Genomic DNA, 25,253 nt, shown 5'->3' on the forward strand with positions numbered 1-25,253 from the left:
ACCTGAACCAATCACACTGCTGCTTATGTTGATATAAACTGAACCAATCACACTTTTAGTTTTTTGATATAACCTGAACCAATCACACTGCTGCTGATGTTGATATAACCTGAACCAATCACACTCTGCTTATGTTGATGTAACCTGAACCAATCACACTGCTGATTATGTTGATATAAACTGAACCAATCACACTGCTGCTTATGTTGATATAACCTGAACCAATCACACTGCTGCTTATGTTGATGTAACCTGAACCAATCACACTACTGATTATGTTGATATAAACTGAACCAATCACACTGTTGCTTATGTTGATATAAACTGAACCACTCACACTGCTGCTTATGTTGATATAACCTGAACCAATCACACTGCTGCTTATGTTGATATAAACTGAATCAATCACACTGCTAGTTATTTGATATAACCTGAACCAATCACACTGCTGCTTATGTTGATATAAACTGAACCAATCACACTGTTGCTTATGTTGATATAAACTGAACCAATCACATTGCTCTGTATGTTGACATAAACTGAACCAATCACACTGCTGCTTATGTTGATATAACCTGAACCAATCACACTGCTGCTTATGTTGACATAAACTGAACCAATCATACTGCTACTTATGTTGATGTAAACTGAACCAATCACACTGCTGCTTATGTTGATGTAACCTGAATCAATCACACTGCTGCTTATGTTGATGTAACCTGAACCAATCACACTGCTGATTATGTTGATATAAACTGAACCAATCACACTGCTGCTTATGTTGATATAACCTGAACCAATCACACTGCTGCTTATGTTGATGTAACCTGAACCAATCACACTACTGATTATGTTGATATAAACTGAACCAATCACACTGTTGCTTATGTTGATATAAACTGAACCAATCACATTGCTCCGTATGTTGACATAAACTGAACCAATCACACTGCTGATTATGTTGATATAAACTGAACCAATCACACTGCTGCTTATGTTGATATAAACTGAATCAATCACACTGCTAGTTATTTGATATAACCTGAACCAATCACACTGCTGCTTATGTTGATAGAAACTGAACCAATCACATTGCTCTGTATGTTGACATAAACTGAACCAATCACACTGCTGCTTATGTTGATATAACCTGAACCAATCACACTGCTGCTTATGTTGATATAACCTGAACCAATCATACTGCTACTTATGTTGATGTAACCTGAACCAATCACACTACTGATTATGTTGATATAAACTGAACCAATCACACTGTTGCTTATGTTGATATAAACTGAACCAATCACATTGCTCCGTATGTTGACATAAACTGAACCAATCACACTGCTGATTATGTTGATATAAACTGAACCAATCACACTGCTGCTTATGTTGATATAAACTGAATCAATCACACTGCTAGTTATTTGATATAACCTGAACCAATCACACTGCTGCTTATGTTGATAGAAACTGAACCAATCACATTGCTCTGTATGTTGACATAAACTGAACCAATCACACTGCTGCTTATGTTGATATAACCTGAACCAATCACACTGCTGCTTATGTTGATATAACCTGAACCAATCACACTGCTGCTTATGTTGATATAACCTGAACCAATCATACTGCTACTTATGTTGATGTAAACTGAACCAATCACACTGCTGCTTATGTTGATATAACCTGAATCAATCACACTGCTGCTTATGTTGATGTAACCTGAACCAATCACACTGCTGATTATGTTGATATAAACTGAACCAATCATACTGCTGCTTATGTTGATATAACCTGAACCAATCACACTGCTGCTTATGTTGATGTAACCTGAACCAATCACACTACTGATTATGTTGATATAAACTGAACCAATCACACTGTTGCTTATGTTGATATAAACTGAACCACTCACACTGCTGCTTATGTTGAGATAACCTGAACCAATCACACTGCTGCTTATGTTGATATAAACTGAATCAATCACACTGCTAGTTATTTGATATAAACTGAACCAATCACACTGTTGCTTATGTTGATATAAACTGAACCAATCACATTACTCTGTATGTTGACATAAACTGAACCAATCACACTGCTGCTTATGTTGATATAACCTGAACCAATCACACTGTTGCTTATGTTGACATAAACTGAACCAATCATACTGCTACTTATGTTGATGTAAACTGAACCAATCACACTGCTGCTTATGTTGACATAACCTGAACCAATCACACTGCTGCTTATATTGATGTAACCTGAACCAATCACACTGCTGATTATGTTGATATAAACTGAACCAATCACACTGCTGCTTATGTTGATATAAACTGAACCAATCACACTGCTGCTTATGTTGATGTAACCTGAACGAATCACACTACTGATTATGTTGATATAAACTAAACCAATCACACTGGTCCTTATGTTCATATCAACCAACAAAATTCCACTGCTCCTTGAATTTACCAAGGAAGAGAGGAATATATTGATAGCGAATTCATGTGTATACACTGATGTCAACTCAAACATGTACAACACAAATCCTCAATCCATAATTTCATTAATATCATACCATTACTTACTTCTTGCATTAATTGATATTATCTTATGACACCAGGAGATTCACCAGCATTTATAAGAACAATTCATCTAACTTCAGTATCTAACATAATCAAAAAAGCAACGTATTTATTAAATAATGTATTATGTATATTTAATTTGTATTTTTGATTAGCTTTTTTGATGATTTTATGTTATGTGCATCTGTATTTTGTACTTGACCTTGTCCAAAATCAAGTTAATGGAGTTTGTATCTGACCAGTGACATTTATTTTGCAAACAACATAATACATAGCTAATATTTATCTATCATTGTGGATTAAATATTCAGATTATTATCAATGGAGGCAAACATGTTTATTGGAATCTGAGTCTAGGACATCAGTTTTACACTTGAAAATTTCTAAACTTTCAATGTTTTATACAGAAGACTGACCTACATCCTAGCTCTATTATTGGCTTAGGTTTTAATATTTGTTGTTTGTTAACTTGAAAAGTCACTCATTCTTGCCTTAACAGCAGAATCAGTGTTATTGTTGTGTTCATTTTTTAATTTGGTTGTGTAAATTTAATCGAATTATTCTCTGGAATTATAAAGTGTTCAATAATATTCTTTGACTGAAACATTAATTTGGAATTATAGCAGATTCAGATAGGACATTTTGGATTATATTACATGTACTGTGATACATCAAAATATTGAACATGTGCCACATGCTAGGCCACTGGCACATTAGCATGTTCGTGACTACAGGCACATCAACACATTCAATACTGGAATCTATTTGGAACACTACTGCAATTTAATTTGAACTTTATACATTTAGACTTATGATAGAACATTTTAGACTATCTGGAATTTAATTCACAATACTCTTAAGTTCTTTTTAAATTTTCACTTTGTAGTCAAGGGATATACATTATTTGTTGAATTTTACAAAACTTGCTGGTTTTCATTCTTTTCTGTTACTTGGTTTAAAGCCAATAATACTTGATGACACTACATTACAACTTAATGAAGCCCACCTGAAAACACAAAAAAGTGTATTTCTGTCTCTCCTTTTTACCTGCAAGATGGCTACCATTACATCCAAATGTACCTATTTCTTATTTCAGGGAAACCTTAAAGGTTGGTTGCTTTGCGTGGAAGGGATGGAGGGATTATTTGTAACATGATAGGGTATTATCAGATTGACATAGTTCATCAAATAAAATTTTCTTTCTCTGTGAAATACTTGACCTAATTGAAATACATTACCTGATCAAAGTACATTAGAAAAATGTGAAATATGAGGAAATGTGAGCATCCTACCTGTGTCACACAGTAGGAACTTGACTGCACTACTAAAAGGATGAATTTATCCAAACATTAATTTAACACAACAAGAGATTGCCTATTTATGCACATGAGGGAGATCCCACTTGATTTTTAGTGTAACTATTAAAAAATTTCCAGGCAAATCCAGTGAAAGTGACCAATATTACCTGGTTCAACATCACGCTGTCATGAGCTAGTAGTGGTCACTGTCCGGGCATTGACCACTGGCCCAATGAGGTTCAGTTCTCTCCTTTGTGAAGCCATGTCCCATAGACAGAACCTGGAGAAAGTGGCCTGGGCTTGCCATCTGACTGACTCCATGCCTTAAACCAAGATACTGAATTTAAATGCCAGGCTCACGGAAACTGCAAGTATTTCATGAGCTAAGATTTTGAAATTAAATGCCAGGCACATGGAAATTGCTAGTCTTTCATGAGCTAAGATTTTGAAATTAAATGCCAGGCTCACGGAAATTGCTAGTATTTCATGAGCTAAGATTTTGAAATTAAATGCCAGGCTCATGGAAATTGCTAGTATTTCATGAGCTAAGATTTTGAAATTAAATGCCAGGCTCATGGAAATTGCTAGTCTTTCATGAACTTAGATTTCCTTGAGTCACTTGTGGCTAGTACTTGAGGTGTTGTGTCTTGTTCCCCAGGTTTCAGAGGCAGGATAATAAGTCTGGTCTGGACATTGCTGATGGTTTCTGTATGCTTCAGATAATATCTGACAGCATGTACAGAATCCTGGAGCTATATCATGGACTGGTATCCCATGGACCCTATGACCTTGATGATACCACTCACCAAATCCCAGGTGTGATCATTTACAGCCTTCTGAGTGAGGCAAACAATCACAAAGGATTTTAAAGTCAAATAGTGAGGAAGCTGATATGACAATCATCACTAGACTGGAGGTGGCATTGAAGACTTGTGGATTCACCTTATACCAAAGTTGGGCAGTGGAAATGTCCGTGATGGCATTAGGTATTTTCAAACTGTATGCATAAGTGTGTGATTTACACCAAGAAGACAAGAAGCTATCTGACAACTAAGAGAAAATAGGTTTCAGCATTACCAGTGTCTTCAATTTTTTAAGAGAGACACTGTGATTTCTGCAACTTTTGATGACTTAGGCAATGTTATAAATGATGGATTGTCACTGTTATCATCTACAGAGGATTTGACCTTGTAGGCAGGGAAGACTGTTGGTTGAAGACGTTCAGAAAAAAGCATGATTTGATAGATTTGTTCTACTGGTACCCTAAAACTGAATTCTATCTGTTCTATTGTCATCGAGCTGGGGATTGTCCTCCTCTTTTACACTTGTGGTTTATCAGTATAGCATTCTATGTGACAATGATGATGTCAGCTAGCATCATTTTGTCCATGGGACATGCCATTAAGAGTGGTGACATTATGGAGTATTGGTTTGACGCTGCTGGTTTTGGTTCAGTCAGAGAGCTCTAATGTTCAGTCTGGCTGGTTGGTCAGCTGGCTAGATGTTTGGTTTGATCTACATAAGATACTAATGTGGTTGGTACACATGGACAAATGTCTGTCTGTCTGTCTGGCTTGCCAGTCCAAGATAACTGACTAGAGACTACTGTTGTTGAATATCACATGTTAGTACAGCAGGACTGATTGGTCAACAGTCTGAAAAGCATATGGCAGATGATAAATTCCAGGACAATTGTCCAGTACTGACCTTTGTCTATACAAGTCAAACTGCATCTCTGTGGGGAGATGTTTAACTTTGAAGTTTCAGGGCTCATGGGCAGACCTAAAGGCTACCTCCAATCTATTCCCACACAATTCTTCATGCTAAATCCTCTATAATCTAGATGACAAAGCCTTGTCAATGTGTGACCCCAATTCTTCAGATTAGAATCATTCCAAATGCAGTCATTGACGCAACATGACCTGGCACTATTTTCTGCATCATCACTTTGGGTGGGGTGGAGGAAGCATCATGACATCACCATGAGACTCGTCAGAGATAAAACTGACAGTGCTTCTTTTTATGGTCCTTGAGCCGCTTCTTAAGAACATCAGACCATGTATTTTCAGACCAAATGGCACACACTTTACAAAAATGACTTATGCAATAATTGCATAAACACAATGTCCAACAGAAGTCCAATTGTGAACATGTATGTTGCAGCTCAATGTCAGCTGTGACAAAAGTGAATGATAGGATAATGCCAAACTATTAATAAATTCACCAGGTTTTACAAAACAATGTTGTATGCAACATATGAAACATTTGGACTTGCTGCACCACTGCAAATAAAAGATGGATGATAAAATTTAAGTACAGAATAAAATAAATTCTTGGTGGAACTTCTTTACAGCATGACATTTTGGTATACCAGTAGTGGGTAGAAAGGATAGTTGACCTCTAAGAGTAAGTGTTGCTCCCCTTTGCTATATAGACACATCAATACATTTTTTGTCTTTTTGGGAGGGCTGCTTTAATAGGTAGCAGGGAAAGTTATCCTAATGTAATGTGACCAGGTATTCTATTTTTGATGGACAAACAGCTCTCAGAGAAATTTGTGTCATACAAGCATCTAAACAGTTTTATCCTAAATGTTCCAAACTTTATTTTAAATATACTGAAAACAGGAGTTTATTATGTCAAGAAAGACTGTAGATAAAATCAGAGTAAATGATTTTACTGACCAGAAAGGTGCTTTGATCCATACACTGTAAATCTGGATATCATTGAAATTATTTATTCAATCCTGAAGGTAAAGCCTTCTTTTGTTAATGAAATAGAAAATTTAAAACCAAAATCTCTGTAAAAATTTTTTGGGGCCAATAGAATATCAACTTACTGTACATCACCTAATTCAAACCTCCATCACTTCCCTCTCCTTTTCAAGTAACCTTATATATTCACATATAATCTTGATTTTACCCTCATTTAGGCTCATCATTTACCCTCATTTAGGCTCATCATTCACCCTCATTTAGGCTCATCATTCACCCTGCATAATTTATCTCCCTTAACCTGTGAGCACTTTAAATTACCTACATGTTAAAAATCAATTCCTGGGTGGTTAAGTTAGATATTTTGGCATTATATATTTGTATCAAAATATAGCTATGTTACTTGAACAAGTTTAAATAATACTAAATAATATACAAGTTTTGAAGAAAATAGTGTAATTCTTCTTTTATAAGTTCAACTTGATGTGTAGGCCATCCCTCCAAAAAATAATAATGTTAGCAAAAAAACTACATAAGAAAACCATTTCATAATATAAACCCTAGAAATAATAAAAAATTCACATAACTACAACTTACCTCCCCATCCCCTCGTCCCTGCTCCCTAACATTAAGGGCTATCCTGTGAGCCTGCTCCTTGGTTGACAGCACATTAATATTGTATGCAATCAGGTATTTTCTTGCTCCTACTGCAGTTGCCCCCCAGCTGGGAATAAAGTCTGTGGGGCCATAATCAGGTTTCCATTCTGGCTTTCCGAGCTGAAAAAGTACCCCCAAAAATATTATATTACTAAATAATATCTATGAATTGATTTCAGACACGAGTTTGGTCTTCCATAAAAAAAGCTGAAAAAACTTTGAGGGAGGTTTTGGGATCCTCCCTCAATAGGGTCTCGAGGGGCAGTGCCCCTGAATTGGGGGTTCAGGGGGCCAAAGGCTCCCAGTCTAAAATGCATTCTACAGTCATAAAAAACTGCTCCTGGTGCAACTTATGATCATAATGTAAAACAAATAATCATTTGAAAAACTAATAAACTTACTCAAATTTGGTCAACTTGACTTGAATAATTTCACAATTTTTATTGTCACATGAGTTTGTTCTCCAATACTATTGATGTTAAAGTCATTTCATGTGCATGTCAGTGTTCACATCGTAATTGAGTCACAATAATTTGTTAATTTTTGCAGCAAACATATTATACTTCTCTCTTTTCATAACAAATCTGTAAAAAAAAACACCCAAGTACATCAACTATATACAAATAATCCCATACATTCACATGTCTTTTTCTCCACTGGACACAACCTGTTGATATGCCAGTCGAGCTCTTTTTGCGGATTTGGCAAAGATTTCTTTAGCCTTCCTTTTTGTCACCACTGACTTCTTTGGCTCAATGTGCAATCATTTCTTTTCCTTCTCAATGAGAGCCCTTTTCCTTTCAAGCTGGAGCTAGTATTGGCAACATGCAGTAAGCACATTCTGACAGAGAGCTATATCTGTTCTCTCATGCAAGAAATCTTTATAGTAATTATTGCATTTTTTCCAGATGTCTTCTGAGCTTTAATTTTTTCAGTGTGCAGCTTCTTTTGTAGGTACTGTTCCAAACTCTTCCAACTGTGATTACCGTAATTCAGATCTTTCTTGCTGAGGTCACAAAATGCCAATCCTCTAGCATTCCGTTTTCTTATAAACTGACCAACTGAATTTCTGTCACTTTCGCTCCAGCCATTCCCATTTCCATAAACTGTTTAAACCTTTATCTAAATTTTTTGTGTCATGGTCTCTCTCAACAACTCAGGATGCCATGTTTTGCAAGCATGCTTCTTCTATCCATTGCCATCAGTTTCTATTACACGAAGATTCACTGGATGAATTTAAACTTTTGACCAATCAGAACAGTCTTTATGAGACTCTTGTGCTAACTAATATATGAAACAAACACTTTACAAAGGTCGTTGCGGAATGGGAGAAAGGACATTTTTTTTAAACGGATCGAAGATGATATAAAAAACAGACCATATCAAGAAAAATCTGATTCAAGTCAGGAGAAAAGCGGAATTCTGCTTTAAAATGGAGAAAAATCATGTCTGGGATTTGTAGCAGAACCCACAAATTTAAGCCTCAGATAATGCAAATTCTATTAAGATCTGAATAACAGTGTTGGAATTCACACAAAAAGGCAGCCGTTAGTACTATTTTTATAAGTCTCTGGTATGACGAGGCCAAGGTTCGAACCCACAACCTTCCGCATCCAAGGCAGATGCTCTAACCACTAGGCCATCGGAGCAGTCCCCTTGGAATGATGCAAAATTTCTTGTCCTGATATTCTATTAAACACTGATGCAAAAGAAACTATTCTAACTTGATGCCTATTCCAAACATATGAAAGAAACTGTATTCTATCAAAATGCCTACTTACAAAAATGCACGATACATAGGGAAAGCTTATAGTAAATTATGTTTCTTCAAGAATACTTCCCCAATCAAATTAACATCAGGAAAATAGATCTACTACCTCCTGAATCCAGCCCCACTAAAAGATGAAAATTTGTCTTTTCTATATATAACGTAGAGACAAAGGGCAATATGAACATCAAGCCCACGGACGTTATCTTCCTTTGATACTCGTAACAGAGTACTTTCTGAATAAAAATATCCACCCCACTGACATTATCTTCCACTGATAACAGAATGGTTTTTGAACATGAATGTCATCCCCACTGACGTTATCTTCCTTTGGTAACAAAGTACCTGTTTGAATAAGAATGTCAACCCGTTATAACTGTCTCATCTTCCTACTGTAATACATCCTCATAGATAAGATAGCACTAAGTAAGTACTGACTGGATTCAGGTCAATGCAAAAATAATTTTTTGTCACTAAACTTAAGGCAACAAGTCTGTACAATTTTTCAACATTTGTGTAGCCATGAAAGACTTTGTTATGCAATTGAGTGGGCTGTACTAGTGATGCTATCTATACCATACGATGAGTAGCAATTATTTAGTGACGCTATCTACACCATACGATGAGTAGGAATTATTTAGTGATGCTATCTATACCATACGATGAGTAGGAATTATTTAGTGATGCTATCTATACCATACGATGAGTAGGAATTATTTAGTGACGCTATCTATACCATACGATGAGTAGGAATTATTTAGTGATGTTATCTATACCATACGATGAGTAGGAATTATTTAGTGACGCTATCTACACCATACAATGAGTAGGAATTATTTAGTGATGTTATCTATACCATACGATGAGTAGGAATTATTTAGTGACGCTATCTACACCATACAATGAGTAGGAATTATTTAGTGACGCTATCTACACCATACGATGAGTAGGAATTATTTAGTGATGCTATCTATCCCATATGATGAGTAGGAATTATTTAGTGACGCTATCTACACCATACAATGAGTAGGAATTATTTAGTGATGTTATCTATACCATACGATGAGTAGGAATTATTTAGTGATACTATCTATCCCATATGATGAGTAGGAATTATTTAGTGACGCTTTCTATCCCATACGATGAGCAGGAATTATTTAGTGATGTTATCTATGCCATATGATGAGTAGGAATTATTTAGTGATGTTATCTACTGTATTTACCGCATATGTTGGGACACGATAAAATAATCATTTTTTTTCCTGTCCCAGAACTTACGGTGAAACATTTTTTCACTTTGGTCATATGTCTCAAGACTTAAGAACGAAATAAATTGGTATTGCATTTGTGCTCCCCCCCCAACTGCACGTCGCAATAAAATAGATAAATAAAACGCTTAATTGATTATAAAAAGAAAGAAACTAACCTTGTGTTGTTATCATTTATTCCTTTTTTTCAACATGAGCATTAAAGAATAAAACATTAACACGAAATCTGTATAAGTAGTGTAGGCTTCCATACTGTAGCGTGTATCAATTATGTCCGATACCACACACCATGTTGTTCATTGACATGAACACTGAGAAACAGTTGTGTGTGGTTGTGCTCAAAGGTTTGAACATGTTATCCGACTGAAAACTGGAGCCAACAAAATCGCATACAAGAGGGAAATAGTCAACAGATATCTTGAAGACGCCATTCACGCATGACACGGTGTTGGGTGCAAAATAATCAAGATTGAATTATATCCAGGTCTACTGAATGACAATATCTTGCACAAAAAGAATCATCAATTGAAAACACATTCACTTGAGTACAAGTGATAGTCTTTTCACCAGCTAGGGTTACATAATTATCCTTACTATAACAAGCACACATAAGCCCTGGTGGTGAATAAACACGACTGGCAGCAAGCAGTTAACTCCTTCTTTGAACCTACCGACAGGACATCAAAGACAAAAGGTTATTTTTATTACAAAGCAGGCGATCTCAGAAGCCGACCCCGGTTACTTTATTTTGTAAAGGATATCAATACAAAGGTTATTTTATTGCAAAGCAAGCCGACATCGGAAGCTGACTATGGATTCTGTGAAGTGAGCCGATTTTTTTATTTATTTTTTTGAATATACAAAGACGGCCGAGATATGGAAGCATACTTGGGTTCCATTTTAACTGTATTCACAGGCATTTTGAAAATAAATTGAAACAATGGAACAAATTTCAAAGTGACACAATATAGTGCTTTGTGCACAGATGTCGATGACCCAGCATCACTCAGAATATTTGGAGAAAATAAAATCATGTGATGAATTCGTTATGGCCAGAAGAGAACTATACTGTATGCCAGTATCTCGTAAATAAAACTCATTATTTTAAAACACATTCACTTGAGTGCAAATGACAATCTTTTTGCCAGCGTGGGTTACATAAGTATCATTAATATTTACCCGCAGACATCAGTGCACCTTTGTATTAATTATTACTAAAGATGCCAAGCACATATAAGCCCTGGTGGTAAATAAACACAACTGGCAGCCAGCAGTAAACTTCTTTGAACTTGCCGACAGGACATCAAAGACAAAGGTTATTTTTATTACAAAGCAAGCAGACGTTGGAAGCCGACTTTGGACTCGGAAGCCGATTTTTTTTTAAAGGATATCAATACAATGGTTATTTTATTGCAAAGCAAGCTGACCTCAGATGCAGACTACTGGATTCTTTTAAGTGTGCCGATTTTTTTTTATAGCTTTGAATATACAAAGACGGCCAAGATATGGAAGCTTACTTTGGTTCCTTTTCAACAGTATTCACAAAAAGTTTGACAATAAAGTAAAACAATGGAACAGTTTTTAAAGTTGCACAATATAGTACTTCATGCGCAAACATTGATGACCCAGCATCATCAAGAAGATTTGGAGAAATAAAATCACGTGATGAATTCGTGATGGCCAGAAGAGAAACAGATCATTTCGCCAACAATATGATCATTAACATGGATGAAACTCTAGTGTACTTTGATCACATTCCTGGATGGACTGACGATAAGATGGGCATCAAAAGTGTGAGAATTAGCAAGACTAGTGCAGATTTGAAAAAAATCTTCCGTTTGTTCTTGCAGTTTCCACTTCAGGTGGTGTGTTGCCTCCAACAATTTTTCACGGTATGAGAAAGTTAAAAAAGTATTCATGTACCAAAATAATAGACCATACGTGTGCAGGAGAAGGGTTGTGTTGAGATGCTGCTGCAGTGGATTAAAGAGTTTTATCTCAAGTACAGTTTTATATTTAAAAAATAAAATTTCAGTTGGATTGCAATTTCTGACATGTAATTTTCAAATGATTTAAAAGGTGTCCCACAACTTACGACTCAAAAAAAACGATGTGTCCCAGAACATACAGTGCACAAAAAAATTACTTTTAAAATTAATTTATGGTGTCCCAACAAATATGGTCTCCCAACATATGCGGTAAATACGGTATGCCATATGATGAGTAGGAATTATTTAGTGATGTTATCTATACCATACGATGAGTAGGAATTATTTAGTGATGTTATCTATATCTTATGATGAATAGGAATTATTTAGCGATGCTATCTATACCATATGATGAGTAGGAATTATTTAGCAATGCTATCTATACCATACAATGAGTAGGAATTATTTAGTGATGATATCTATGCCATATGATGAGTAGGAATTATTTAGCGATGCTACCTATATCATACGATGAGTAGGAATTATTTAGCGATGCTATCTATACCATACAATGTGCAGGAATTATTTAGTGACGTTATCTATATCATACGATGAGTTGGAATTATTTAGCGATGCTATCTATACCATACGATGAGTAGCAATTATTTAGTGATGTTATCTATACCATATGATGAGTAGGAATTATTTAGTGATGTTATCTATATCATACGATGAGTAGGAATTATTTAGTGATGTTATCTATATCATACGATGAGTTGGAATTATTTAGCGATGCTATCTATACCATACGATGAGTAGCAATTATTTAGTGATGTTATCTATACCATATGATGAGTAGGAATTATTTAGTGATGTTATCTATATCATACGATGAGTAGGAATTATTTAGCGATGTATCTATACCATACGATGAGTAGGAATTATTTAGTGATGTTATCTATATCATACAATGAGTAGGAATTATTTAGTGATGTTATCTATATCATACGATGAGTTGGAATTACTTAGCGATGCTATCTATACCATACGATGAGTAGGAATTATTTAGTGATGTTATCTATATCATACGATGAGTAGGAATTATTTAGTGATGTTATTTAGTGATGTTATCTATATCATACGATGAGTTGGAATTATTTAGCGATGCTATCTATACCATACGATCAGTAGGAATTATTTAGTGACGCTATCTATACCATACCATGAGTACAAATTATGTAGCAGAATACAAATCAAATCAATTGCATTTAGTTGCTGTTTGACTTTATTTAATGTCTTCTTATTTTAATTTCATAACATAAGACACTAATTACAAATAATCACAACAAGATGAGAGATAGGTCTAAGCTGTAAATGAACAATGATGAATTCTGAATACCTTTTCTACTAAGCCTTCATACTCTCCTGCACGTATCTGAGGAAGAGTTTTTCTGCTGTCATTCTGTGAGGCTTCCCCATACAAATAGACTGAAAATAAAGCATGTACATGAAACACTGACACTGTCATCCAAACAAATAGACTGAAAATATAGCATGGACACGAAACACTGACATTGTCATTGATAAAAACTGACTGAAAATAAAACACGTACATTAAACACTGACACTATCATCCATACAAACAGACTGAAAATAAAGCATGGACACAAAACACTGACACTGTCATTGATAAAAACTGACTGAAAGTAAAGCATGTACATTAAACACTGACACTATCATCCATACAAATAGAATGAAAATAAAGCATGGACATGAAACACTGACACCCATATAAATTGACTGAAAATAAAGCATGGACATTAAACACTGACACTGTCATCCATACAAATAGACTGAAAATAAAGCAGGTACATTAAACACTGACACTGTCATCCATACAAATAGACTGAAAATAAATCACAGATATGAAACACCAGGATGGTCGTCTTAACAACTGTACAGTATGGTTTTAGATTATAATGTCCTTGAAACTTTGAGTCTAACATGTACCATATATACACACTTCTAAGAAGCCAGTCCAACTGCCCTTACTTTGATGAGCTGTGGCAAAATGCATATCAGATCTGGGTCTATGCAGTTTGTTAGGAGTTAACAGTGGAATGAAAAATGTAGGCCCTGATATGCTGTCACATTATACAATGGCAGACCAAAGTATATGTTGTTTGCAGTAGGCCTTGACTTTTAAGTGCGTGCAGATGGTACCATGAATACACAATTTCTCATTTAACAACAATTTTCATGGAGTCTATGGCTGCTACAAACCACATGGATTTAATGGTTGCCATGGATTATATGGCTGTAACAAGCAACAAAACTAAAGTCTCTAAGAGAAGCAAAACAAATGGACCCCTTCCTTAGCTAAAGAATTTAAGTACACTCATGGTATTCTTTTTGCAAAACATCAAATTGGATACAGATGAATTTGTGTGGGCGATTTCGATTTTTAATGTAACTTTAACAATTTTTCAGTCATATTGCTACGATGTCTACAGTGTGACAGTTTATAGTGATATCCAGCATTGAAGCATCATGCCGCAGACATGTAGCATGATGTCCCAACCAGTCACATTATCATGACACATGGCCAACCAGTCCTAACACTAACCTCTTAATGCTGAGACCCTAGCAAGACAGATGTTAGTACCATTTTTATGAGTCTTTGGTATGACTTGGCCAGGGTTCAAACATGTGACCTCCGAGGTGGACGCTCTAACCACTATGCCACCAGAGAGGTCCTGATAAATTTAAAAGTGAATTATGTATATAATAAGACCAATATACAGCAACCATTCAGGAGCTGACTGAAAGCAGATTTTATGATCAAGCATTCTTTGCAAGCAGATAAATTTAATTTAAATATAAATGATGTACTAAATCTGCAAGACTTATTGTTCATAAGTTTAATACTGGCTGCAATATACAATTTCTATTTGACTCGTGTGTTTTCTGAAATCTACACATTCAATCAGACACATAAATTACGTCCATTTGCATGAGATCTACACATTCTATTCGACTCATGTGAACTAGTCCAATTTGCTTAAATCTACTCATTCAATTAGACACATAAATTATGTCCTTTTGAATGAAATTTACACATTCTGTTTGACTCACACAAAATATGTCAATTTGGCTGAAATTTATACATCCTTTTTTGACTCACAAATGATGCCCTTTCTAACTCACAAATTATGTCCTTTTGGCTGAAGTCTACACACTCTTTGACTCACACAAAGTATGTCATTTTGGCTAAAACCTACACATTTTGTTTGTATGTCTTTTCACTGATATTCAAGTTGCTTATCAAATAAAAAAGTTTACAGCTGACTTACTCTTATGAAATATTAAGACTTCTAATGAGGAATTTCTAAATATACAAATAATTGAACAGAATGGTGGAAAACAAATGAATGCAAATAACTAACAACAACCGTGAACTATTTTTCTCCAAGACACGATTCCACCTCAATTCATGTCAATAAAAACATTATTTCACCTCAATTTGTGTCAATAAAGACATGATTTCACCTCCATTCATGTCAATAAATACATTATTTCACCTCAATTTGTGTCAATAAAGACATGATTTCCCCTCAATTCATGTCAATAAAGACATTATTTCACCTCAATTTGTGTCAATAAAGACATTATTTCACCTCAATTTGTGTCAATAAAGACATTACTTCACCTCAATTCATGTCAATAGTCATTTTTTCACCTCAATTCATGTCAATAAATTCATTATTTCACCTCAGTTAGTGTCAGTAAGACATGATTTCACCTCAGGATGATTGTTTGAAGGCAGGAGCTGTTTTCAGATATTTTGGTATTCATAAAAATAAATGAAACTAGCTATATTTGATGTGAAAACAGACAACAGTTATCTACTAATGTGGTCCCTGTCTCATAAGCACTAACCATTTAGTCCCTGCTTTTTCAGCACTAATGAAGTGGTCTCCACCTCACCAACACCAACCATATGGTCCCTGCTTTATCAGCACTAATGAGATGGTCTCCACCTCACCAGCACTAACCATGTGGTCTCTGCTTTATCAGCACTAATGAGGTAGTCTCCACCTCACCAGCACTAACCTTGTGGTCCCTGCTTTATCAGCACTAATGAGGTGGTCTCCACCTCACCAACACCAACCATATGGTCCCTGTTTTTTTATAGCACTAATGAGGTGGTCACCACCTCACCAACACTAGTTAGGTGGTCTCCACCTCACCAGTACTAATTAGATGGTCCCCACTTCATCAACATTAATCTAATCAGGTGGTCATTGAGATGGCTTCTGTAGCAGGTGTGCCTGTGTTTGAATCTCAGTACTAAGACCAAGTCTTTGATAAGTACTCTTGGCATTTTTATTCAAGCTTTTGAAAAAGAAAAATGAGATGATCACAAAATTACTTTTCTCATGACAAAAGATAGAAACTATATCAGAATTCATGAAATAAAATTTTCTTGGGAAAGAACAAAAAATTAGAATATAAATTAACAACAAGCCTAAAGCAATGTCCTCACAATCATAGCTTTATGAGATGATTGAAAGCAACAACAATGACAACATTACTGGTGTACCACAACAACAATTAAAATAGTTGTTCCTCCCGACTGAATTTTACTTTAGCTCTAATTTAATGACTAAATATTAACTCACCAGGTACTCCTAACTCAACTGCAAGTCTGTCGGCCAAGTCTTTTGCACACTCTACACAGTCTTCCATAGTAACGTCCTGAACAGGAATAAAGGGGCAAACGTCCATGGCTCCCATTCTGGGGTGTTCACCTGAAATTACAGATAAAACCAGCTTGTCAATAAAACATTTCCACTATTCACCAAATCAGTTCAATGTAAACATTTTAGATTATCACAACACATTTTTTGTGTGTTCTTTTCACAGTGGACATAAAAAATTTTTAAAAAGTATTCAACCATAAAGTATTTTGTAACAATTCCATACAGGGGGATTAGCAGCCAACAGCTACCACTAATGGCAGGGGAAATAATTATGGGCCTATGATTACAATAAATGATAATTTTAATGATTCTGATGATAATTTACATCAAAGTTTGTATTAATATTTTGACCAAAAGCACCATGATATCATTTTTGGTAATGTTCATCTTTAACATTTTGTTTTAATTTTGCAATTCAGATTAAAGAAAATTTTAGTATCATCACTGTAACATTTGATTTAAAAGATTTCCATCAATGAGGTTTTGTGGTTGCTGATTGGTGCAAAAAGTCAAAACAGTTTGTCTTTATTGGTTTTTACTCTTTAGGTGCCTCAGAGATTCTACAATATCACCACTACATCGATAAATGATAAGAGTCGGTCACAACAAAGAGTATGTCACAATAACAAGTGTCACAACAAAGAGTATGTCGCAATAACGAGTACATAACAACAAAGAGTATGTCACATTAATGAGTGTCACATCAAAGCGTATGTCACATTAACGAGTGTCAAAACAAAGAGCATGTCACAATTAAAAGTGTGTCTGAACAAAAACTCAGATGAAGCAAACACCAAAGCTGCTTAAACCATGTGCAAATATGATCTACTATTGACGTCTAGGAATATGGCTGGTGATATCTAGGTATATGGCTGGTGATATCTAGGTATATGGCTGGTGATATCTAGGAATACTGCTATCATGTGTCTCTTATTAAACATACAAAAACATGCAAACATTCACAGGCAGAACCACACATTTTAGTACCCATGAAATAAATGATATGGTACAATTTTACGCATCAAGACACAAATTGATGGAGATGTCCCCAAAACCATCTTACTTAAATGCTAAATCAAATAAAATTTATGAAAAAGTCAAATAATTTCACCTTTTACAAGTTACTGAGTCAAAGATGGAACCAATTACTCAAGTTTCATATAATTCATATGAAGAATGTCATGTAATTTATCTTGAATTGAGCACAAACAATAGGATACCATTCACCAATGATAAAAACAGGAAACAATTTACTTTATGAAACCGGAAATCAGAGAAATGATTGTGAGATACATTGGGATGACTAAGTTATGCCATTACCTTAGATGATGTCATGACATCATTTGTGATGTCATTATTATTCTATATGCTAGAAAAATACAAAACAAATATAATCTGGGTGTATTAACCAAACAGTAATACAGGATACAATGTCACGTCAACATTCCTCCTCCTTACCTAACGCAGTAATAGTGATACATGTCATGTCAACATTCCTCCTCCTTACCTGACACAGTAATACAGTGATACATGTCATGTCAACATTCCTCCTCCTTACCTGACACAGTAATACAGTGATACATGTCATGTCAACATTCCTCCTCCTTACCTAACACAGTAATACATGTCATGTCAACATTCCTCCTCCTTACCTAACACAGTAATACATGTCATGTTAACATTCCTCCTCCTTACCTAACACAGTAATACAGTGATACATGTCATGCCAACATTCCTCCTCCTTACCTAACACAGTAATACAGTGATATGTGTCATGTCAACATTCCTCCTTATCCAAGTCTGTTTGCAAGACAGTATGCCTATATATTCTTTTCTTTTTTCCTACAAAAACTGTAAGCATGTTAACGGCAATTATTTCATCTATTTACAAACAAGTTTAGCAACTGCCAGCCTGAGGATGGACTACATGTGCCACAATTGTAACTACTCACCATGATGTCTCCTCATATCTATGACCTGATATGCTACCCTGGCTGCATTGAGTGCCCCCTCAACAACTGCTTCAGGAGAGCCGACAAATGTGTACACTGTTCGATTAGTCGATGCTCCTGGGTCAACATCCAGCAGGTTACATCCATCAGTGCCGGCAATGGCATTAGCTATTGCCTCAATGATCTGCATTGTATAGAGGTTTTTAAGCATTAAAGAAGTCCCTCAAAATTCCGCATTGCATAGAGGTTAAGTATTAAAGAAGTCCCTCAAAAATCTGCATTGCATAGAGGTTAAGCATTAAAGAAGTCCCTCAAAAATCTGCATTGTGTATAGAAGTTAAGCATTAAAGAAGTCCCTCAAAACTCTGCATTGTACAGAGTTTAAGCATTAAATCATTAAAGAAATCCCTCGATCATCTTCATTATACTGAGGTCTAACATTAAAAAGTATATTAAAGAAGCCCCTCAATGATCTGCACTGTACATAGGTTACGCATTAAAGAAGTAACTCAAAAATCTGCATTGTATAGAGGTTAAACAGTAAAAAAGTCACTCAGTGATAGGCATCATGCAGAGGTCTAACATTTAAAAGTACACTAAAGAAGTCCCTCAATAATTTACATGGTACTGAGGTTAGCCATTAAAGACGTCCCTCAATGATCTGCACTGTACAAAACATCAACCATCACAAAAGTACATTAAAGAATTCCCTCAATAACCTACATTGTACAGAGGTTAAGCATAAAGAAATCCCTCAGTAATTTGAATTGCACAGGGGTCCACTATCAGAAAATTACATTAACAAAATCCCTCATTAAGTAATAATTCTGGGTCCATATGGATCATTAATTATAACATGACATTAAATATAACAAAATATTCTCTTTAAACACAAGTGATCTCTGGACTCCAATGTGGGTGTTTATTTTATCAAGAAATTTGAAACAGCCAGGTTCATAATAGCAACTGTTTACAATTTAACAAAGCTACAGAATATGAAAAATATCTAACCTGGAGGCCATGGCTCTTTAATCTTTTCAGCCACCCATCATTATACACCTTTAATATGTCCTAATACACAGTGCAGTATGGATCACCAGAATTATCTAGGTTAACAATTACCACATCAACCCTGTGTCACAGTCTGTTTATACTATTTATATATATATAGACCTGTCAGTCTAAGCTGGTTTATCATTCATATATATATGTGTGTGTGTGAACATATTATTATTAGTTTTATCTTATGTGTACATAATAAAGGGGCTCAAGGTAGTTTAGCTTGTAACTAATCAATTCACCCTTTCAAAAATAAAGTATATATATATATATATATATATATATATATATATATATATATATATATATATATATATAGCTTAATATCATCAGCATCAATCCAAACATACTGAAGTCAAGTATGGTTTATCATATTTACCTAAGATAGATACACCTCATATTGACCCAGATTTGATGTAGTATAGTCTGGTTTATCATATTTACCTGGGCTAGCTAAGATCAGCACTGACCCAGATATGTCAGTCTAGTCTAGTTTATCATATTTACCTGGGCTAACTAAAACTAGCATTGAACCAGATGTGTGACAGTCTAGTCTAGTCTACTATGACTAGTATTGACCCAAATGTTTCATAGAGCAGGCCTTATACAGTGTGCTTGAAATCATAGCAGTTCATCAATACATGCACATATATATTACTGTACACCTGGGTAAGAGCTATGTCTCAGGTGACTGGAGTTGTGAAACATAATAGTGTGGAGAATGAATGAAAGGGTACAGCAAGGTGATATTCTATATTGTATTATGTTTTTGATACTTTCCAAAAGAATTTTTTTTATCTTTAATGAAAAGATATGTGCACCCAAAAGTGTGTCTTCTTAACAGAAGTTATGTGAGAAAGGTTGCCAGTAGCTTCTCGTGGGTCAGTGGTTCTTTCCGGGGGTTTTCCAGGTTCTTCCTCCACCATTAATACTGGCCGCCATGTATAGCCTATCTTGTGCTGAAAAATGGCGTTAAGCCCTACAACAACATCATCAACAACAACATCTTAACAGAACATTGTAAATTTACATCAAAATTAATCACTAATTTATGCATAACAACAAACGAGAATCTTTTCTTGACCTTATACTGGCTGGTTTCAAGTTAAACATTTGTTGTTAAATTCCTTTGTAAATACCGTTCCAAAGATATTCTTAGTGAAAATTTTAACATAATTAGAAACCAAAGCATTCTTTGTTATTCACACTTTAGTTTTCTGAAAGAAACCAATACACATATTATTGTCTGTGAAGGTCAACTGACATACTTTTCCTATTCTCTATTTACTAGATACAGGTAGGTGAAAAGTAACAAAAAGCTACAGGTGTATTGACACATAAACAGAAAGGATAATTTTTCAAACACAATGAAAAGTACTATACAACCTTTCTTCTGGACCTGGCCTAGGGATGGATCAATTTTATTAGTTACTGTACAAGGGTATTAACTGCATAAAAGAAATGTGTGGTTTAAAAAGTAAGATGGTGGTTGTCAGGTTAGAGGTGAGTGGGGATAATCAAACTGGCTTGAGAAAAAAAAAATCAACACCTCAGAATATATGAAAGAAATTATTTTGACTACAGTGGAACCTGTCTTGAAAGACCAATCTTTCTGCCAAAATATATTGGTCTCATGACAGGTGGTCTCTCATAACAGGTCATAACACTATATAATCAATAAATCTGTCATGGAGAAGCTGGTCTCTCAGGACAGGTGGTCTCTGAAGACAGGTTTTACTGTATTATTTTCTGCACATGCAGATCATGTTTTATGCAACAATAAAAATGGTACTTAAATCGCAATCATCATATTGTGTATTGTATCCCCATACTGCATGAAAACATTTAGAAAACATTTAACACGTGGGGTCACTGTGGGTTGCATACTGTATACAGTGGCTCAAAACACCTTGCAATTAGGACCATTGCTGGTAGTCTGGCCATTCGCATTAACAACTCCAGGTTCAATTACATGTATGGAAAATGTAAACAAACAACATATATCTACAATACTACAAAAAAATCTGACAATATACACATAAGTATGATTATATATCATTATTACTTTTGGAACTGTCTTTCATTTTATTCTGATTCCCTGTATATATTTGCAGTAAATGTATTACACATAACTGGCAAATGTTGCATGTGTGTATTATATAAGGTAATCATTTTCCATATTAAAGAAGAAAATTTGAGAAATTCGCAAATGTTTTGTATCCTGCTTGCCACTGTGAGCCATCATCTCTTAATTTCAGAAGGCTTGCCGTTGTGATTCATCATCTCTTAATCTCATAAAGCATGCCACTGTGTGTCATCATCTCTTAATCTCAAAAGACTTGCCACTGTGTCATCATCTTAATCTCATAAAGCTTGCCACTGTGTCATCATCTCTTAACCTCAAAAGGCTTGCCATTGTGTCATCATCTTAATCTCATAAAGCTTGCCACTGTGTCATCATCTCTTAATCTCAAAAGACTTGCCACTGTGTCATCATCTTAATCTCATAAAGCTTGTCACTGTGTGTCATCATCTCTTAATCTCAAAAGGCTTGCCATTGTGTCATCATCTTAATCTCATAAAGCTTGCCACTGTGTGTCATCATCTCTTAATCTCAAAAGGCTTGTCATTGTGTCATCATCTTAATCTCATAAAGCTTGCCACTGTGTCATCATCTCTTAATCTCAAAAGGCTTGCCATTGTGTCATCATCTTAATCCCAAAAGGCTTGCCATTGTGTCATCATCTTAATCCCAAAAGACTAGCCACTGCAAGTTATCGTCCCTTAATCTCAGAAGGCTTCCCACTATGAATCATCATCCCCTTAATCTCAGAAGCCATTACAATTATAAAATAGAAGGAAAGTATGATGGAAACCTTCAAATATTCAGCTGTAACCTTGACCTTAAAGAGAGGGACCCCATTCTAGACAACAATACACCTTCTAGTGATGATGAATAATTCTATTTTAAATGATCTTGAAGATAAGAAGCAGCAGGTGCTGGAAAACTTAAAATATTGAATCTTGATCTTCATCTTTCAAGATAGTACCTACAATGTGGTATGCAACACACCTTGTAAGAATGATGTACAAGTAAACCAGGTATAATCTCTTCATCTCAAACAAATTTAAAGTTTGTAGAGGAGGGAAAGAGTGGCAACAACAAAAAATTGAGTTCTGACCTTGCCTTAAAGACACTGCTCCTGATCGTATGCAACACATTTTATTGTGATAATGTACAAGTGCACCAGATTTTATCTTTATAATCTCAAATGGATTTTAAGTTGTGGACAAAAAAAGGTTGATGGAAGCTAAAATAACTGAGTAATGACCTTGATCCTGAAGACAGGACCTTAGTTAAAGTGGTACTCAACATGCACATCTGTTAATGAACTACAAGAAACTAAATTTCATCTCATAATCTCACATAAATTTAAATTATAGTCTAAGAGCAGAATGGAAAAACCAATAGAACACTTAATGAGTTGTAATCTTGACCTTGACTAGAGTGCCACCAGTTAGGTGCATGACATACCTTCTAGTGATGATGTTCGCCATCATGTTTTTAATCAATTAATGTTTTTAATTATGATCATGGTCATATGATAAAAGAGCAGTAGATTTCGCTAAAAACAGATTCACCTTTTTGGGATAGGTGGTGTAGAATGAAACTGTAGACAGAAAGAACAATGACTGCTAAACATATCAAATATATTTGCTCAGTAAAAAATTTGCAGACCCTTATTAACTCTTTATTGTGTCAAGTTTCTGCATAGACTAGATCATCTTTACTTGCCAGATGTAGTTAATATGCTTAATTTGACCAAAATAAAGATATAGATTCACTTGCAAAGAACAACTCACATACTTAGCTCAACATACATGAAAAAAAACATGGATTCTCTTGCAAGGAATAGCTGATACACTCAACTTAACATGAAAAAAGATATGGATTTTCTTGCGAAGAACAATTTGACACATTTAGCTCAAAATGAAAACAAGAAAGGGATTCTCTTCCCAGAAGGAGTTGTCACACTTAGTGTGAGATGAAAAAAGTTACGGATATGCTTGACAGGAATAGTTAATGCACTTAGTTCGACATGAAACGTGATATGGATTTACTTGCCATGAGTAGTAGATAAACTTAGCTCTACATTGATGAAACAAGTGTAAAAAAAAGATCTTGACAGCCAGATACCTGGGATGCCTTTTGATTCAGATTGGGTTTTAGGATGTTCTCTTCATACAGCATCCTATCATGTGACCTTGGAATACCCAACACTTTGGCGGATCCATTGATTGAAAACTAAATCACTTATCATAACCAATACCTAATCATGTTGATGACAGCTGCAGTATGATACAAATGAAAAAGTAAGAATACTGATGCAAAGAATCCATATTCCAATGTACCAATCACTGTAATCAAGTGCAAATATGCTGAATTGTGATACATGTACAAACATTCCAGGAATGAATCCCATTATATTCTTGTCATTTTTTTTGTTATTATATGCTTTTGTCACCTTGAATTAAGAAAGCATTATGTTAGTCAGATTTACTGGTACACAAACCACTGTAGAACACAAATCATAACCAGCTGACCTAACTCAAACTTTTAATGCACTTTAGCTTACCAGTTCATTTGAGGTCAACCTACTGTACAAGCTTAAATAAAAATGGCATGTAAATAAGGAATTAAAGGTAATCAGTTGCAAAAATGAGCGTATTTTGCAGATCAGCAGATCAGGTACATGACAGCCATACAAATAGCTTAGGTAAATTATATACATGACATTCTTTCCAAATTAAGCACACGGCGGCCGTGCGAAATAATCTTTCCCAATTAGAGTGCACGTCGGCCGTGCAAATAACATTGATCATTATATATATATATATATATATATATATATATATATATATATATATATATATATATATACGATTCTTCCTGACTAACCTAACCCCTAACCCCTCTCAATAACCATCAATGCATGCAGAAAATACAATAGTATTGTTGCTCAGTACAGTAACGTTAAACTGAAACAGCACAAAAGTAAATGATGCGCATTGATCTTTGACTCCTCTTTACCTCTTTGCTTCGTCCCTCCGAGAAGTTAGGGACACATTCAACTATTCTAGGCATGATTTACAAGGTTAATCTCAATCGGATACTCAGACAATGTCCTCGAATCAGTCCTAGGCAGGCAGGGGTCAGGTGTTTTTGTTCACAGGTTTATCAACGGCTCAAGTCCCAA

The 25,253-nt window shown here is 35.2% G+C and overlaps 1 protein-coding gene across 1 annotated transcript in view; it reads right to left on the minus strand.

Moving 5' to 3' along the window:
* LOC149776654 (formimidoyltransferase-cyclodeaminase-like) overlaps positions 1–25,249 on the minus strand; it is a 61,814-nt gene extending 36,565 nt beyond the window's left edge. The window contains exons 1-5 of the mRNA XM_089941183.1: positions 25,088–25,249; positions 18,937–19,120; positions 16,904–17,032; positions 13,621–13,709; positions 7,198–7,377 (exon numbers count right to left, since the gene is read on the minus strand). Coding sequence (XP_089797309.1) covers positions 7,198–7,377; positions 13,621–13,709; positions 16,904–17,032; positions 18,937–19,120; positions 25,088–25,141 — 636 coding nt within the window. The 5' untranslated portion in view covers positions 25,142–25,249. The remainder of the gene's footprint in view (positions 1–7,197; positions 7,378–13,620; positions 13,710–16,903; positions 17,033–18,936; positions 19,121–25,087) is intronic.
* Between the last annotated feature and the right edge of the window lie 4 nt (positions 25,250–25,253).

This window comes from Sinohyriopsis cumingii, chromosome 18, assembly GCF_028554795.1.
Source record: "Sinohyriopsis cumingii isolate HCF-2022 chromosome 18, ASM2855479v2, whole genome shotgun sequence".
Lineage (NCBI taxonomy): Eukaryota > Metazoa > Mollusca > Bivalvia > Unionida > Unionidae > Sinohyriopsis > Sinohyriopsis cumingii.